This window comes from Symphalangus syndactylus, chromosome 18, assembly GCF_028878055.3.
Source record: "Symphalangus syndactylus isolate Jambi chromosome 18, NHGRI_mSymSyn1-v2.1_pri, whole genome shotgun sequence".
NCBI lineage: Eukaryota > Metazoa > Chordata > Mammalia > Primates > Hylobatidae > Symphalangus > Symphalangus syndactylus.
In genome coordinates this window covers 77,592,858-77,611,998 of record NC_072440.2, presented here as the reverse complement: position 1 = coordinate 77,611,998, position 19,141 = coordinate 77,592,858, and the positions used below count along the sequence as shown (strand labels likewise).

Sequence of the window (19,141 nt, the reverse complement as noted above, 5' to 3'; positions counted from 1 at the left end):
AGTTGGGACTATAGGAGCATGCCACCACACGCAGCTACTTTTCAAATATTCTGTAGAGATGGGGTCTCCCTGTCTTGCCCAGACTGGCCTTAGACTCCTGGGCCCAAGCGATCCTCGTGCCTTGGCCTCCTGAATTACTGGGATTACAAGCATGAGCCACCATGCCCAGCCTTACAAATTATCATTGTTAAAGAGCTGATACATACCACAAATACCACAGAATCCAGACAAACATCATAGTTTCATTAATTAACCATCAGGCACACTTCTCTGATCCCTTTTCTCCTACATTTTTAAGCTACATACTCTGATAGCCTGTTTAGAAGACAGTACTGTTACATCATTTTCTGTACAGAGAGTAGAAAGATAATTCAGTCGTTCTTCCAGCATGGTGGAACAAAAACTTTCTAGCATTCTGCTTGAAATTTTAAAAGCAATTATATCAAAGAATTTTGCAGTGAACACGTGTATACCTACCACTTAGAGTCTACCATTAACATTTTGCTGTACTTTATCATCTGTTTTTTTATCCATCCATCTGTGCATGCATCCATCCAGCCATTCATTCATCTGTCCATCATTTTATCTTTTTTGGGATGCATTTCATAGTAAATTGCAGATGTTGGTATATGTTTTTTCCAAAATACTTCAGTATGCACATAGAACTTTACCATCATCCCAGAATGTCCCTTTATGCCATTTCCTGGCGTTTCCCACTCCACTCTCCCTGAGGCATTCACCGTTCTGATTTTCTTTCCACCATAGACATGGTAGTTTCTTTCTTTTGATTTAAAATTGTGTGATTGTTATGTTGATTTTTTGAAAGGTTAACAAGTCATGTACATGGTAAAAATGTATAAGGCCTAAAGTTTTACAGATAGGAATAAGTCCTCCTCTCTCCTCTGACACTTGCTTCTCAGTGCCTTCTCTCAAAGGCACCCATGGCGAGCAGGTTCTTATGGTATCTTTATAGAAATGGTTCATGCATATAGACACGTGTGTCTCCCAACACGCTACTACTTCATGAGGTTAGTAGCTCACCTGACATGTTGTTTTGTGTCTAGCTTTTGTCATTTGACATTGTATCTTAGAGATCTCCTCCTCCTTAGAGGAGATGCCTGCTGCTCTTTTCGTAGCTGACAGCCTGGCTGTGAGTGTGCTGTGTTTTATATAACCATTTCATTCCTTGTTTCCAGGCTTTTATTACCCTAAGTGGTGTTGCAACAAATGGCTTTGTATCCTTGTCTCTGTGCTTATGTTGTCCATCACTCTTTATTTCTTGGAAAGAAAGTAGATGTCCATTCTTAGTGAATTAGTAAGTTCGATCATTTCCCCATGCCCTTTGCCTCCCACCCTTTCCCTGCTCCAGCCATTCATCCATCCATCTGTCCATTTTTACATCTGCCTGTCTGTCTATCTAATGGGAACATTCACTGAGCAATCATATGTGCTTGCCTACCACGTTGGACTCTGAGAATATTGTGCTCGACACCCTCATTAACTTTTGGGAAAAACAAACGTGTCAAAAACGAATTCACAGAAGTGTGATAGTCTATGTTTGTGTGAGGATTCAGGGCTGCCCAGAGGATAAAATAAAAACCCTTTAAACCTCTTATTTGCCAAGTTTTTACTCCTAGCAAAGAATCCTTGACCTCAGCTGTTTTTAAAAACCACAGAGAACAAAAACAACAACAACAAAAACCACAGAGATATGATGCCTCTAGTTGTATGTTTGTAAAACAAATGAAAAAACTAACAGAGAACCCTGAAAGTGCTCCAGAACTGGGCTGGCTTTGTCCTGAAGGCGTGGATAGCGCAGGCTGACTTTATGATCAGATCATCAGGCCTGAGCCTGTTGCTTGGGTCGACCAACCAAGCTGAGAGACAGAACCATGCCATTTCACATTCTGTTCCTTATTAAAAGATGAGATGAGAAAACAAGTGCATTGGTGGGATGGAAAACAGTTGTCATTTTTTGGCAGTAAAAAGGGAGAGCTAATTGCATAAGGGCAGACTATTTGAAAATAGGGATGAGTGAGAAAGTGACTCTGGAAAACAAATTATGGCTGCCATTTCATGATTGGAACAAAGATTTGCTGCCTCCATAGCATCTTTCTTGTTGCTTTTCTTTGGAGCAATGAATCTGAGAACCTGGTAATTCGAAGAAAGGAAATAAGATTCTCTTTCTTTGGTTCTTTTTTTGTCTCCAAACTAACTTATCCTTCCCATGCATCAAGATTTTGAATTTGCTACAAAGCAGTCTAAAAATCTGTTGGCATTTCAGGGTGGAAACATAGCGTATCTTATGATTAATTAATTAATTAATTAATTCAGTGTGTTAATTTGGTGCCTACATGTGCTGGGTTCTTGGCCAGGCTGCAGTGTGTCATGGTGAACAGGTGGGTGTGGTAAGCAGATATAGAGCTCTCTGAGCTCACAAGGAGGGTTCCAGTCCACAGATAACCAGAGTGGAGTCATTACAAGCTGAGGAATGTGAACCGTAGAGGGTTGCATTGGAGACAGTGTTTAGTTCTGGTGGTCTGGGAAGGTTCCTCCTAGGAATTCATATTTTGGCTGAGTCTTAGATGAGAAAAGCTAGCCTTACAGAGACGCAGAGGAAGAGGAGAAGGGAGCAGTAGCTTACAATAATACTTGCTTCACAGATTGTTTGAAGATTAACTATGAAACCATGAAGTCCTTGGCACATAGTAATTGTTCAGCACATGCTGGCCTCTCCCCTTACCTTTGTTGATTTTTTCTAATAGGGTAATCAGAGGCTGGTTTTCCTGAGTTAGGCAAGGAAGAAACCAAGGTTTACGGAAGCCAAATGACTTCTCAAACCATCAGAGGAAGCCCAGGATTAGAACTCAAAACATGTGCATTTCCATCTGTTCCTGAGAGCTTAGGTACTTGGCTCAGAGTCTGGAGGCTGACCTGTGTACCCAGAGATGGAAAAGGACTTGGGACTTCCTAGGGGCAAAGCCTCCTAAGTCATCCTGCAGCAGCAACAGCAAAATAAAATCAGAAAACCCCCAAGCTTTAAGGAGGCTCAAGGTTTTAGACCCAGTTGTACATCTGTATATGTCTTCTCTGGAGCTATTGAGTCCTTTCAGACTTTCTTCACCCATCAGACGTCCATTTACCAGCTAAGACTCTTGAGTATGAATTTGGGTTACTTCATCTTTTGGGCATCCCAGAGGCAGGATGCGAAGAACAGAGACTTTGTAGTGGGAGGCAGTATAGCTTAGTGGTTAGAAGAGCAGGCTCTGGAGCCGAACCACCTGTGTTTGAACTCCACCTATGCTACTTACTAGCCAAATTGACCTTGGGCAAGTTACTTTTATGGATTATATATCGCTGTATGTGAAACCACCCCAAAACTTAATGGCTTTTATAAAAAACATGGCTATTTTTTTATCTGTCATGATTCTGTGGGCTGACTGGGCTCAGCTGGGTGGTTCTTCTACATCATGTCGTGTCAACTAGGGCTTGACTGAGCTGGACATCCAAGATGGTGCTCTCATTTATCTGGCAGTTGGTGCTGTCTGTTCACAGGGACTTCAGATGGGATTATTGATCAGAGTACCTCATGTGGCTTCTCCACCTGGAGAAAGCCTGACCACCTGAAGGCATTGAGGCTGAGTGAGAGGCTGCTGAGTAGACTAAGAGATTTGGTTTGGGCTCCTGACATCTTTACTTCCTCTGTGTTTATTCACAGTGATCTCTCTTGTCCTTGCCCATGAAATCAGAAGCACACCTCTGCCCACCCGCTGTGGAACAGCTTTGTGAAGTGGGCAGGCTTTGATGATACTGGGTGGTGGTGGTGTCATGCTTGCACACCCCTCAGGACTAGAAGTGAGGGTAGCTGCAATGACAGAAGGGTTCCCTCTTCATCTTTACCACCCCCTTACCTGGACCCTTATTCTGCCAGTGGGAGGAGGTGTAATTTTTTTTCTATGGCTTTGGCCAATTGGCTTATTTTCTTTTTCTCTCCCTCTTCTGTCTTTCCTTTTTATTTAAATAAACATTTATTCAGGACATAGTGGATACTTTTCATTCTTTTTGGCAGAACCTCTAGTGTCTTCCCAGGTTTGAGGACTTGCCAGTCCAAATGGCAGGGTGGGCCTGTGTCAGAGTTCCACGCTGGCCCTGGGGTCAGAGTTTCACGACTGGGGAGAAGAGACCTGTTGTCTCTGGCCTGTCCCTGCTCCCCACCTCCCCTAAACGACCCAGGAAATCCTGAGTCGGGGGAGATGATGGAAACTTCTTTGCTGATGCAGCCCAGAAGTGGATTCCCCATTGGTCTCATCTACCACTTCACATCCTTGTGTGTACAGCACCGAGGGTGTTTGCTCCGGCATGATTCAGGAATCCTGGCTGCTCTGTTGCTCTAGTAATGGGCTTTGCCTTTCCTTGCACCTGAAGACTGCCCCGTGAGTGCCCAGACCACAGGCAGAGGGTGAGCTGCCTTCTCTGCAGGGTCAGGGAGAGGCGAATAGAGATAGCCATGTTGCTGATGGCTGGTTTGTGCCCCATATTGAGGGTGAACTAAAGAGAAATCTGCATCCCAGGTATGTGTTCTCCAAGATTCCCCAGACTTCAGACAAACAGGGGATGTTTGTGGCCAGTATCAGTAGAAAGTTGATTTTTCTTACAAAATAATCTCTGCTCCACACTCTTTATTGCCAGAATATAAAATAGAATCAGCTCTCTAAAGGGCTGCTGTCAAGTCTAGCTAATATCTGGCTCCAGTCTTGAAAGATAGCAAGAAAAGACAAAATTTGATGTTGAGTAAGCTCGGCCTTTAATTATCATCATGCATTTGCTACAGTGCCTGGCCTTGTTATCAAGTTATGTTCCACGGAGGTTAGAAAGTTCCCAAATTCTTTTTCTAAGCAGCCTCCCTGGTACTCATGTAGACACACAAAATCTCCGGGTTTACTGTTCCCTATAATGCCACGTAATTAGAGGAAAAGCCTCTAAGTCAGAAGGATTGAACAACTCCTGGGTACTCATATCCCCTGTTCAAAATGTTCCCTGGAAATCACCACCCCTCAGGGGAAACTTACCTACCCAAAAGATACCTTGTTCCAGAATTAGTCATTTTTGAAGAAGCCCTTTGTTTTCGATAATTGTAGAGTAATGTCTGTCCTTAAAAAATCTGCCTTGTCTTTCACCTTGGTCCTTTTGGTTGCCTTCTGCCTGTGCTCTGTGGGGTAGATACAGCCAGATGTTCTTGTGATTGAGGTTCCTGGGTGCAAACTCTGTTCACTTCCAGTTGGAAATGACGCTGCATCTAAAGGCGGTGGCGATTGTGTGTAGCAGTGGAGCTGGTGTCCTGATGGCCTATGAGTCCTCCTCTGGTCTCCTCACTTGATCCCCATAGCATGCCCAGAAGAGCCTTTCCCAGCCTCAGTGCTGAGGGGGAAACCCGGAGAAGAGGAGTGGCCAAGAGCTGCCCTACAGTGTCTACCAGAGAAGGTGCCGGTGTCCTCCACATGGATGAAAAGGGGAGAATGGGTGTTGTCTAGAAGGAGACTTGGCCTTAGAACCCTTTCTTTGCCCTTTTCCATCCGTGATGCAGAACTGTTTGGAAGGCACCATCTCTGCCACCTTGCTTTCTGGATTTGAGTGAAATGCATGGAGTAGGATGAAGTGGAAAGGGTATTTGATTACTTAATAATGTGATACACACTTAAATTGATATATAATGTATCTGCTTATGGTTATGCAGTTAATACATCTTCATTGTAGAAAGTACAGAAAAGTTCAAAATAGAAAATACAAATTCTCTTAATTTTTATTTTTTATTTTTTTGAAACAGGGTCATGCTCTGTCACCCAGGTTAGGTCACTGTAGCCTTGAACTCCGGGACTCAAGTGATGTGCCCACATCAGCCTCTCGAGTAGGTGGGACTACAGGCTTGTGCCACCATGCCTGGCTAATGTTTTTTTCCATTATTTTTAGGAGAGACAAGGTCTTGCTATGTTGCCCAGGCTGGTCTTGAACTCCTGGGCTCAAGCAATCTGCCCACCTCGGCCTCCCAAAATGCTGGAATTACAGGCTTGAGCCACTTCACCCAGCCTCCACTGCTGATTTAAGGAGAGCCTTCTAATGTGTTCTTCATTTCTTCTTGAAGCTTTCAAGACTACTTCAATCTTACTTTCTTTTTTCACCTTTTTAGCTGCCTTTTCCTGTTTACTGAGGGTTTATAGCAGAAAAGCTTTGAAGTTGGACAGATCCATTTCCTAGATTTGTGACCTTGAGCAAGTTTTACAGCCTCCCTGAGCCTTGGTTTCCTTATCTGTAAAGTGAGGAGAATTATACCTGTCCTCAAGTTCACTGTGAAGCTTGCTGGGGATTGTGGGTAGTGTGGAAATCCTGAGAGGTAAAAGGTATAAATTCAGTGTTCTCTTTTTTCCCTTCACTACCCCTCACCCTTCTCTGTTCCACTTGTTCTCTTAGTCTTGATCCTCCTTCTTAAAATTCTAGCCAATTTAGTTTCTAGCAGATCAAAAAAAGAAGCTCATTCCCTGGGTATGAGAAAAATATCAACATTTATTGAACATCTACCACTACTGGGCATTTTGCTGTCTGCTTTACATAATAATTGCAATCCTTGTGACAGTTATGAGAATCAGTTTCCTATCTGAGGGGGAGCTGAGGGTGGGTAGCTTACTGGGGGTCACGTGCACCTTTGAATGCCTGCTTGCCTCACCTCCACAGTGTGTGGTCAGGACCCCTAAGCAGTACTGGTGGCAGGGTCCACCATGCTACACAGTTCAGTTTCTCTCTCCTAGTCATCATCTCATGTGGTCCTTCTGAGTCAGAAGGAGAAGCCATATTCTGCTGCCTCAAATTGCTCGTACATTATGACGGAAAAGGTTGGAGCCCTTGTGGGGGTGACATTGGCCTTTTGTGTTTGCCTACTGGGTGTGTCTGTGTGTGTGATGTCCATCATGGTAACAGTGGATATTTTTTCCATTGCACATCTGATAACTTGCATCTCGGATCCTAATTAGTCCTTTATCGCTCCAAAATTACATGCTCTTACCTGCCTGTGATTATCTCAATAGGATTAACAGTCCCTCGCCGGTAAAGTTAATTGAGATCTCTCACGGCGGCATATTTTTATTGCTGCAGCATCCTCTGCAGCCATCCCTCCACACAATCTCTTACCGTTTTCCAGTGAGTGCTTTTTCACTTCATTCTGAACAGGAAGTGTTCAGGGATCTCTGAGACGCAGAATTCTTCTGTGATTATGCAAACCATGGTAACCGTTATGCATTTTTTCTCCCCTCTTCCCCTTCCGATGGTAGGTGCCTGGAGATTTGAGTCAAACGTCCGAAGACCAGAGTTTGTCGGATTTTGAAATGTAAGTCCACAGCCTGTGCTCACAAGGGGTCCTTTAGAAACTGGACTCTGTTGTTGGCTTCTGTCCCAGAAGACCACAGGGGGAAACAGAAATCACTGTTGAGACCCACACAAGGTTGCTGCGGTTCTTGTAGAGCTAGTAGGAGTCGTTCTCCTACAGCCTCAGTCTCGCCCTCAGATGTGTTTTTTCTCCCCCTTGGGTATTTAAAAACATTTTTATTTTTTGGCTGACATTTAGAAGTTGGAAGCTATCACATAAAAATACAAATTTCCTTTGTTTTCTTTAAAAATGAGACGCTTGTCCCTGTGAGGCCACAGTCCGCTGGAGCTGAGTAAAAGCTATCCCCTTTGCACAGGGCATGTGCTGTCCAATTGACCACAGTCCCCGCTCTTTGCTGTTGCCTGGAAGTGACCGACTTCACTCATTTTATGATCTGTGTGGCCCCTGGGTTATTGGAAACAACAGTAGTCCATGCCTTGGTCAGATTTTTGATTGGATGAGATTCTGTTTGGCGCCTCTGCTGAGCCACCCCTAGGGAGAGGTTAGTTGGTCATCAGACTACTTTTTTTTTTTTTTTTGAGATGGAATCTCTGTCGCCCAGGCTGGAGTGCAGTGGCACGTTCTCGGCTCATTGCACCCTCCACCTGCCGGGTTCAAGTGATTCTCCTGCCTCAGCCTTCCAAGTAGCTGGGATTACAGGCACACACCACCACGCCTGGCTAATTTTTGTATTTTTTACTAGAGACAGGGTTTCATCCTGTTGACCAGGCTGGTCTTGAACTCCTGACCTCAGGTGATCCACCCACCTCGGCCTCCCAAAGTGCTGGGATTACAGGCAAGAGCCACCACACCCAGCCGATTTTTGTTCAGGATTTCTTGGGCTTTGGACAAATAGATCCCTTAGGCTGGTAAAGGAAATGGGATAAGTTCTCTCCTCTCTCATTCAGCTCTGGTGAGTTTAAGGTTCAGCACCCCTTGGGTAGAAAAGCCCAGGAAAAGCCCCTTCTAGAGCAGGCAGGGCTGGGCCTTGGAAAGAGCATTTCTTCAGAGCCAGGCTGGCCTGCGTTGAAATCTCAGGCATCAGTCCAAACATTGACCTCACTGGGCCTCACTTTCCTAATTTGTGAGGCGAAGGTCCTGATGCGAAGAACCTTGCAGGGCTTGTGGTGGCGATGAGTGAGATTATGAAAGGCATGAGGGCATCACGGGGCTACTCGTGTTGGGGCAGCTGCTGGGGTCGGGGGTGGAGGTGGCTGTTAGGCTGATAGGGTGGAGAGGCTGAGGTGGGTGAGAGGTGAAGGATGGAAATCAAAGGTGAATTTGCCTGCCGTGGTCTTGTGGGCAGGGGGAGCACAGCGTGAAGAGGCTCCTGGAACGGCAGAGTCCAGTGGAGGGCAGCTGTGGGAAGAAACTGGGAAGACAGGAGAGAGCCACAGAGGGGAGTTCCAGACAGGAGGCTGGAAGCACTCATTGTCAAAGCAAGAATTCACCCAGGTTCTGCTGCAGGCTGGTGTCCGGGCAGGTCCCGAATAGAGGGGATGAATTAGCCATGGTCCCTGCTCTCAAGTGGTCTCTGCCTGATCCAGGCCACATTGTCTCTCCCGAGAGATTTGGAACCTCCCCCAACCAATTTACTCGTGTACACTAAAGCCAGAGAGAATAATGGCACCATTCCCCTCTCAGCATGGAGACTGAAATCCTTCGTGGAGCTTACGAAGAAGGCCCTGACTCACCTCTGGCTTCGTTCCCAGCCTTTCCCACTCCTCTCCCTGAACCAGCCATCCTGACAGTTCCGCTCCTCTAACCCACTTGGTCTTCTCGCTTTAGGATTATTACTCTACTCACTTAAACCACTTGGACACAGCATCACCTCTGTGCTGGACACTATTCTAACTCACTCAGTCCCTACAACAACCTTCAGAGATGGGTGTCACCTCACAGATGATGAAATTGAGCCGGGTTTCAAAGCCAGGCAGTGCTGGTCTAGACTCAGTGCTCTTCACAAATGCTCATTTCCCTGCCTGAAGCACCTTTCTCATCCCCAACTACCCTTCCCCAACTTGGCTAACTCTAAATATCCCTTAAAACCTGGCCCAAACATTGCTTCTTCAAAGAAGCCTTCTCTGGTGTCCCAGACCAAAGCAGGCCCTGGAAGTCACTCTCCTTAGATCCAGTGTTCCTTTGTGGCACTTACAATAATAGTAAATAATTTATCTGTAACAACTATTGGCATATATACACCTGACAACAAAGCTTCAGAACATATGATGTAAAAAATCAACAGAAATGAAAGGAGAAACAAACAGCTCTACAGTAAGACTTGACTTCAGTACCTTACTTTTATTTATTTATTTATTTATTTATTTATTTATTTATTTATTTATTTATGTATTTAGAGACGGAGTCTTGCTCTGTCGCCCAGGCTGGAGTGCCGTGGCACTATCTCTGCTCACTGCAAGCTCTGCCTCCTGGGTTCATGCCATTCTCCTGCCTCAGCTTCCCGAGTAGCTGGGATTACAGGTGCCCGCCACCATGCCTGGCTATGTTTTTTTTTTGTGTGTGTAGTTTTTAGTAGAGACGGGGTTTCAGCATGTTAGCCAGGATGGTCTCAATCTCCTGACCTTGTGCTCTGCCCACCTTGGCCTCCCAAAGTGTTGAGATTACAGGCGTGAGCCACAGAGCCTGGCCTCAGTACCCCACTTTTAATAATGGATAGGATAACTAGACAGAAGATCAGTAAGGGGATGGAAGATTTGAACAACATGAGAAACCAATTAGGTTTAATAGGCTTATATAGAACATTCCCCAAACAACAGCAGAATGCACATTCTTCTCAAGTGCACGTAACTTTCCAGGAAAGACCATATGTTAGGCCACAAAACCAGTCTCAATAAATTTTTAAAAATTGAAATCATCCAAAGTATCTTCCTTGACCACAACAGAGTAAAAAAAAAAAAAAAAAAAATTTATTTATTTTTTTTTTTAATTTTTTTTTGAGATGGAGCCTCACTCTGTTGCCCAGGCTGGAGTGCAGTAGTGTGATCTCGGCTCACTGCAACCTCCGGCTCTGGGTTCAAGCGATTCTCCTGCCTCAGCCTCCCAAGTAGCTGGGACTACAGGCACGTGCCACCATGCCCAGCTAATTTTTGTATTTTTAGTAGAGACAGGGTTTCAACATCTTGACCAGGCTGGTCTCGAACTCCTGACCTCAGATGATCCGCCTGCCTCAGCCTCCCAAAGTGCTGGGATTACAGGTGTGAGCCCCTGCACCCAGCTCACAAGAGAGTGAATTTTATGGAGATTTGTCTCTCTTATGTTAAAATTGAATGCTCCAGAAGAAAGGGCTATGTCTGCTTCTTTTATTGCTCTATCTCCGGTACCCAAAGTAGTAGTAGATTCTCAATAAATACTTGTTTAATGAGTGAGTGAAGGAACAAAAGGATGAGCAAATGAACTAACACCTAGGAGGGAGATGGTCATGTAAACGATCAGTTCTGATACAGTGTGGTCAACGCGCTGAAAGAGAGAACTATCTAACCCAGGCTGGGGTAACCTCGCTCTAACCCTGGGAGGTTGCCCAGTCCTCACCAATCCAGAAAAGTTAATAAAAACCAGAGTGCTACAATCGCAAAGAGTTGGAACCAACCCAAATGTCCAACAACGATAGACTGGATTAAGAAAATGTGGCACATATACACCATGGAATACTATGCAGCCATAAAAAATGATGAGTTCGTGTCCTTTGTAGGGACATGGATGAAACTGGAAACCATCATTCTCAGTAAACTATCGCAAGGACAAAAAACCAAACACCGCATGTTCTCACTCATAGGTGGGAATTGAACAATGAGAACTCATGGACACAGGAAGGGGAACATCACGCTCCGGGGACTGTTGTGGGGTGGGGGGAGGGGGGAGGGACAGCATTAGGAGATACACCTAATGCTAAATGACGAGTTAATGGGTGCAGGAAATCAACATGGCACATGGATACATATGTAACAAACCTGCACATTGTGCACATGTACCCTAAAACCCTAAAGTATAATAAAAAAAAAAAAAAAAAAAAAAAACCAGAGTGCTAGTTATATTTCTGCCTTGTAGCCTAACACAGAAATGAAAGGAGAATGTTCTAGGCACTAATACAATTTCAGGGACCTTTCTAGGAGGAAAGTGATTAGATACACAAACCAGTTTTGATGGCTCAGAATTGCAATGTACAGATTGCATTGAGCCCTGGGGAGGTGATCAATGGGGTTTAATTTACCCCTCAAAGGAGGTCAGCTCCTCAGCTCAGAGATGAGAAGAAATGCTATTTCAGGAGAGACCCATTACCTGAAGGGTTATTTTCACTGTGAAAATGAAATGGTCTTTACTCTAGAGGTTGTGAGAACATTTGAGTCGTGGAATCTTCCATCACCGGTGTCTCAAATTGTGTTACAAGCCCAGAAGGCTGGCGAGTTTTTATGAGCTGCTCTTGAGAGAGAAAGAGAGCTCAGGAGAAAGCGTTTAGCCCTGGAACAGCTCTAATTATAGGCGAAGGTTGGGACCTTACAGCCCTTCCAGAATGGTGCAGCACCGTTTTGATAATTATTACAATTGATCTTGAAGTTTCAGGGACAGTCAGCTTATTAGCTCTGTGTAATTTGGATCCAGCCAGGTACAAATGTGATAGTGACTTAAATAAGTTAAGTTTAAAGTCATCACATAAGACAGAACAATCACATAACCAAAATGTGTCTTAAACATGCCTCAAATAGCCCATGTGGGGTGAGAAATAAATGATTTTACCATAGGTAAAAGCATGGAGCCGTGCATGGTAGGTGTTCAGTAAATTATTTTGCATTTGAATTTAAACCTTGGTGTATTGGACCCATATACACAGTGGTTTTGGAAAAGTTGAAAGAGAGGTATTTGTACCCATCAGCCTGGTTCTCTAACTTGTCATTTTCTCTTGTCCCTCCCTCCTCCCATCCTAAACAGCTGTCGCCCTTGTTGCCATGAGTGTTGGTCTCCTGAGCTCGTTTGTGGAGTCTGATCTTAAAATGGGCTCAGGGTCAGGGTCTAAAGTCAGCCCAGTGAGGAGGCAGCGTGACTGCTGAGTGCTCCAGAAATGCTGGGCATTGCTGTGTGTGACCTCCTGTGATCGCGTCCTTGGGGCTTCCAGTTATTATCCTCATTTTCACACGTGGAGACTGAGGTTCAGATAGATTATGGGCGAGATCACTCCATAAGAACTAAAGGGAGCTCTTTCACATTCCAGAGTACAGATTGTGTGTGTGTGTGTGTGTGTGTGTGTATGGAGAAAGAGAGACAGGCTGAGTGATGACTTAAACTTGTCCTTTAGCTTGCCATCAGGTGTGATGTAAGTTGTCATAAATTGCTTGTGCATAATACCTCTTAGAGGAGAAAATTGTCTCCTTTCCTCTTTTTTATTTTTTATATTTTTGTAAGTTAAAATGTCCAATGTTGGTCTCTCTCTCTTTTGGTTAGATCAAACCGGGCGCTGATCAATGTCTGGATCCCCTCAGTGTTTCTCCGGGGCAAAGCAGCAAATGCATTCCACGTGTATCAGGTGAGTGCCTGGTTTTCAGGTAGACATCACAGCCGGGTGGAAAGACGCCCATTTGTCATGCTGTGGTGCTTTTTGCATCTTGGTGGTGGAGTGCTGTGATTAGGAGGCTATGGCCTTCCAAACACCCACATCTTAACTGCCTGGAGGCCTTGCCGAAAAAGTCTGTGGCTTTCAGTTGGGCAGGGGGATACAGTGGGCCTCTTCGTGCCAGTCAGGGTCTTAGTGTGGCTGCTGTGGAATCTGAGCTCAGACTGCATGAGCAGAAACGGAGATGTGTGTTGGCTTGTTTTGCAACTGAAATGTCCAGTGGTAGGTCGGGCCTTGGGCATGGCTGGACCTGCCATCAGGAACCTGCTGCCATCTCCTGTGTCTGCTGCTTGGTGACCCTCTCAGGCAAGCTGTCTGTGGGTTGACAGGATGACCCCAGCAGCACCAGGTTCTCAGCCCATCTGGATGGGCAGGTCTCACTGGTCTGTCCTGGATCTTGAGCCTCTTCCTGCACCTTGAGGTTGGGTGACGGACTCTGTGACTGGCCTGATTTCAGCTCATGTGACCACCACTGGCCCCCGGGTGGGCGTTTACCTCACCTGACCACATGTCTGGGAGTGGGGAAAGGAGATTCCCCAAATGAGAGCCAGAGAATTCTTTCCAAAAGAAGGGGCAACGGATAGTTGACAAGCAGGACCTGTAGACATCGCCTCTGCTTCCTTGGGGTAGTGATAGCCGCACCTAGGTGGGCACTGAGTGTCTGGGGCAGCGAGATGTGTGTCTGCTTAGGAGGTGATTTTTCCCGATCAAGGGGACTCCACTTCTCCGTTTCCTCTCTGATTTTCTGAAGCTTCTTTTAGCCCTGCCCACATCTCGTCTGCATGTCTGTCTTCCTTCTCCTCCTCTCTCTTACCGCGGACTCTGATTTCCAGGCTTTTGTGCGCCCTTGTTCTGGGACTGCTTTGTTCTCAGTGCTGAGTCCCAGCTGCTTCCTGCTTCTCCTCACTGTGCTAAAATAATTGTCATTAGGTTTTGTTTTATTCCCCATGAGCTCTCTGCAAACCCTTGGATTTTGTTGCCATTTTTCTTAGTGAGAAATTGACTTATTGAAGAAATTTTCTTGGCTATTAAGATATTTTTCCCCAAAGAGTGAGTGGGGTGTTGAAGAAAGGACCCTGAACTTGAAAGCGGAATCCCTGGTTTAAATCCTGTGACCTTAGATGAGTCTTAGTTTCTTCAGCTGTAAAATGGAGACAGTACTCTATCTTGTAAAACTGTTTTGAGATTAGAAATACCTGGCCTGCAGTAGATACTCTATTCATTTCTCACCTTCCCAAATGACCGCTGTGCTTGGTCTCAGGTCTAAGCATAATATGCACATCTTACTGGAAATCTTAGGGACAGATGAGCTAGACTTTGGCATGAGAAGGTTGTTTTAGTTGACACGTTCAGCTGGGCAACAGTCATAGGAGAATCTTGAGTGTTCATGTTGTTCCCAGCTCCAGTTTACAAGGAGAATTAGATATTATGGATTTTCTTTTTTTTTTTTTTTTTTTTTTTTTGTGACAGAGTCTTGCTCTGTTGCCCAGGCTGGAGTGCAGTGGCGTGATCTCGGCTCACTGCAAGCTCCGCCTCCTGGGTTCACGCCATTCTCCTGCCTCAGCCTCTCCGAGTAGCTGGGACTACAGGCACCCGCCACCACGCCCGGCTAATTTTTTGTATTTTTAGTAGAGACGGGGTTTCACCGTGGTCTCGATCTCCTGACCTTGTGATCCGCCCGCCTCGGCCTCCCAAAGTGCTGGGATTACAAGCGTGAGCCACCGCGCCCGGCCGATATTATGGATTTTCAAAAATCCTCTTCTCTTTCTTTCTCCTTTTATGCCCCCCAAACCCAACTCTCTTATTTGACCCTTCAAATTCTGCTTTGTGGTCTTCAGAGAGCTGGAAGGTGCAGCCTGGAGGATGAAAAAAGTACAGCAGACAGCTTTATTTTAGAGCAAAATTAAAACATGTTATCACTTGAGAGGTTTCCTTGACCTTTCAGTTTTGACTTTCCCCCCCGACTCACCCCATGAAGCAGTTTGGCAATTTTTAGCTCCTGAAAGTCAGCTATGAAATGAGACGGACCTTAGCAAATACGCCATTGCCTGGGAGATTGTTTCCACAGTGGCCACCGTGGCAGTGAAGCCACTGTCTCCCCGTCCTTCACTGTGTGAAGCTCTCATGGGCTCAGCCCTGCTTCCAGCCAGCCCCAGGCCTGGCCACTCCATATCACTGGGAGCAACTTCACTCCAGGCCTTTGGCCTTCTGCAGCCTTCCCTGATGCTGGGGTGTGTGAAGTGGTGTCTCTTGCATGCAATTATTTTTCTCTTTTTAGCAAATGATGCTTCTGATTGGTGCCTGCAGAGCAAAATCAGAGCATGTGTTCGGAAGCATTTTAGAAAGCCTTTGTTGCCATCTTTTTACTTTTTATAAATGATATTGCATAGAAGGTGACTCATTTAAAATACTGGTACTGTCGAAGAGTACTTATTTTAGAATTAGAAAAGTATGCTGGCCAAGCATGGTGGCTTATGCCTGTAATCCCAGCACTTTGGGAGGCTGAGGCGGTCGGATCACCTGAGATCAGTAGTTTGAGACCAGCCTGGCCAACATAGTGAAACCACATCTCTACTAAAAATAGAAAATTAGCTGGGTGTGGTGGTGGGCGCCTGTAATCCCAGCTACTTGGGAGGCTGAGGCAGGAGAATCGCTTGAACCCAGGAGGCAGAGATTGCAGTGAGCCGAGATCGCGCCATTGCACTCCAGACTGAGTGACAAGAATGAGACTCTGCCTCAAAAAAAAAAAAAAAAAGTATGCTATTTAATTCCACAAAAGATTTGAAATAATTTCTAGAGAAACATCTAAAAAAGAATGATAAAAGAGAGGTTAAAAAAATACATCAGGGTCAGCGAAAATGTAAACTAAGAGTTTAAAAGGAAAAAGCGGAAAGCATGTATATGTGTCATGAGATTCTACACAGTTGCTCTCATTGATTTATGAATTTCCTGTGGGCTTCCTGGCAGCCATTGTGAAAGGGAAATGTGGTTATTTGGATAATTCTGTTGCTAATGATAAGAAAATATGTTAATTCTTTAAAAGAAGCTCTAAAAGAAATTTCCACACAGGATTTGAGATTAAACAATAAAAAAGGATAGAGTAGACAGTCCCCATCTGCATTCCCGTGACAGCCACTGTCTGGTTTTGTAAGATTTCCCTTGAAGGAAACCAAGGGCGTAACCCCAAAGTGAACATAAATTCAGCTGGAGAGCCGAGACATGCAGCTTTCTCAGCAGAGTGGTGCCTCCCGGTACTAGAGCTGTGCTGTCCGTACCAGAGCTCCTAGCCGTGTGTGGCTCTTGAGATTTATATTAATTAAAATGAGATTTATATTAATTAAAATGGCTCACGCCTATAATCCCAGCATTTTGGGAGGCCGCTCCTATAATCCCAGCACTTTGGGCGGCCAAGATGGGCGGATCACTTGAGGTCAGGAGTTCGAGACCAGCCTGGCCAACGTGGTGAAACCCCATCTCTACTAAAAATACAAAAATTAGCTGTGCGTGCTGGCGCATGCCTGTAATCCCAGCTACTTGGGAGGCTGAGACAGGACAATCGCTTGAACCTGGGAGGCGGAGGTTGCAGTGAGCTGAGATAGTGCCACTACACTCAAGTCTGGGCAACAGAGCGAGACTCTGTATCAAAAATAAAGAAAGAAAACGAAAGATTCGGCTCCTCAGTTGCACCACATTTCACATGCTGGGCAGCCACACGTGGCTGGTGGCTCCTGTTCTGGACAGCACAGATCTGGAACATTTACCCCGCAACACAGAGGTCTGTAGGGCGGCTGCCTTGGAACAAGCTCTCCCAGCGTGTGGGATGGCAAGATGGTGTCGTATGTGCCAAGTCAGGATTTAGAAGGACCACACTGGCCATGAAAGGCCACTTCCTGCAGGGAGAAGGGCCCCCCCTTTTCAGCTCTTCATGGCTTCCAGCTCCTTGGAAGAGAAAGTCTCTGTGTCATTCTCTTTCCTTTCATGTCCCTCTGATCTTTCTTCTTAGGAAAAACAGCAAGGCTGGGGTCAATGCCTTTGGCAGGCGACAGGCTTGAGGTTAAATAGATTGTTTTTTTTTTTTTATTCATTTTTATATTTGCCTCCTAGTTATGACACAGAATTCTATTTTTCCATTTACCATGGTGATGTACAGTCCCCCTTTAAAATATATTTTAGGTAAAAAGGAAATGAGTCAGCTTAAAGAAAGCTACTAAATAAACAATCGTGAAAACAGTCCAAAGATTAGCATGATGCTCTATGAATGATTGATATTCGGGTAACAGTATAAAGGAACAGTTAGACTGTGATTAACGAAAACCAGTCTAATAATTAGTAGCCACCTCTCACTGGTTTGTGTGTTGTGTGGTAGCTCCTTCAATCCTTGTAGCCATCCCGTGGGGTAAGAAACTCTTACCCCATTTTATAGGTGAAGAATCAAAGGCACAGAGAAGCATCTCGTTTACTGACATGTTTTTCAGCCCCCAAAGCAGTCTCTGAGAAGGTCCCAGTCTTTAGAGATTCTGTGTTACTGAACGAGGTCTGCATCAAGCTCTTTAAAAATCCTAAAAGCAGCTGTGCATGATGGCATGTACCTGTAGTCCCAGCAACTCCAGAGGCTGAGATAGGAGAATTGCTTGAGCCCCGGAGTTTGAGCCTGCAGGAAGCTATGATTGCGTCTGTGAATAGCCCCTGTATTTCAGCCTGCACAACACAGTGAGACCCTGTCTCTCCAAAAGAATGTAAAAATTAACTGGGCATGGTGGTGCATACCTATAGTCCCAGCTATTGGGGAGGCTGAGGCAGGAGGATTGCCTGAGCCCAGGAGTTTGAGACTGCACTGAGCTGTTATAATGCCACTGCCACTCCGGCCTGGGTGGCAGAGCAGGACCCTTCTCAAAAAAAAAAAAAATTCTAGAAGCAGCTGAGACAGTCACCCTCATTCCAAAAGCAAGGCCCAGCTCAACAAAGATCTCACCTGCATGGGCAGCCACCTGCACCCCTGAGATGGTAGGCTAAGGGCAGGCCTGCAGCCAAGCCAGGACTTTTCCATAGCACCTCTCTGGGTCCACTGTGGTGCACACATCATCCAGCAAGCCCTCCACATCCAAGAGCCAGGCTGAGATGGTTTGCTTTGGAAAGTTGTCAGAGCAGGTGCTGGTTCACAATAACTTCTCTGGCCGTCCAGTATCTCAGGACATCTTGTTTGAGCAATGTCAGGGTCCCAGAACCTGCCTCGTGGTGGCTGCTTGAAAATGTCCTCCGGCCAGGCACAGTGGCTCATGCCTATAATCCCAGCACTTTGGGAAGCCAAGGCGGGTGGATCACCTGAGGTCAGGAGTTCATGACCAGCCTGGTCAACATGGTGAAACCCCATCTCTACTAAAAATACAAAAATTAGCTGGGCTTGGTGGCACACGCTGTAATCCTAGCCACTCGAGAGGCTGAGGCAGGAGAATCACTTGAACCTGGGAGGCGGAGGTTGCAGTGAGCCAAGATTGTGCCGTTGCACTCCAACCTGGGGGACAAGAGCAAAACTTCTCAAAGAAAATAAAATGTCATCCTACATGCCAAAGACATTAAGGTAATTCCCCTGCTGTGTGCGGTCACAGAGCCCCCACTACTTGTATTGTGGAAAAATCTGGAATTATATTTGGCACAGAGGATTCTAGCAAGAAGTGCTGTACATTGCCAAGGTTGAATGCAAATTATTGAAAAAGGTTTGTGTTCCTGTGTCCTGAGAGGGAGCTGAGGTGTGTTCTGCCACTAAAAATAAGAAATGGTGGCATTTGACTACTTTTCAGGACAAAGTAATATCTGGAGAGTTCCTGATTTTAAGTTTTTCATCCGCGAGTACTTCTTACACATTAGGCTGTGCTGATGCATGGCTGCTGGCAGGCACTAGCCAGAGACAAAGTGATTAAGGAGTGTCAAATAAAATGGAAAACAAAACTAAACTCAACCCAGTACCTTGTTTTGCTGAGTTTTTCTCTTTCTCTGTTAACACACATTTTGGTTTGATTTTTCTGGCACTTCCGTATGACAGAGTTAAATTTGTTGTTAATTGATTTCTAGTTTATACCTTTGCAGATGTTTGATTTTATTCCCCA

The 19,141-nt window shown here is 45.3% G+C and overlaps 1 protein-coding gene across 1 annotated transcript in view; it reads left to right on the top strand.

Annotated features, from left to right (window-relative positions):
• SNX29 (sorting nexin 29) overlaps positions 1-19,141 on the top strand; it is a 409,777-nt gene that overhangs the window by 229,013 nt on the left and 161,623 nt on the right. The window contains exons 5-6 of the mRNA XM_063623811.1: positions 7,320-7,375; positions 12,869-12,950. Of these exons, the coding sequence (XP_063479881.1) occupies positions 7,320-7,375; positions 12,869-12,950 (138 nt within the window). The remainder of the gene's footprint in view (positions 1-7,319; positions 7,376-12,868; positions 12,951-19,141) is intronic.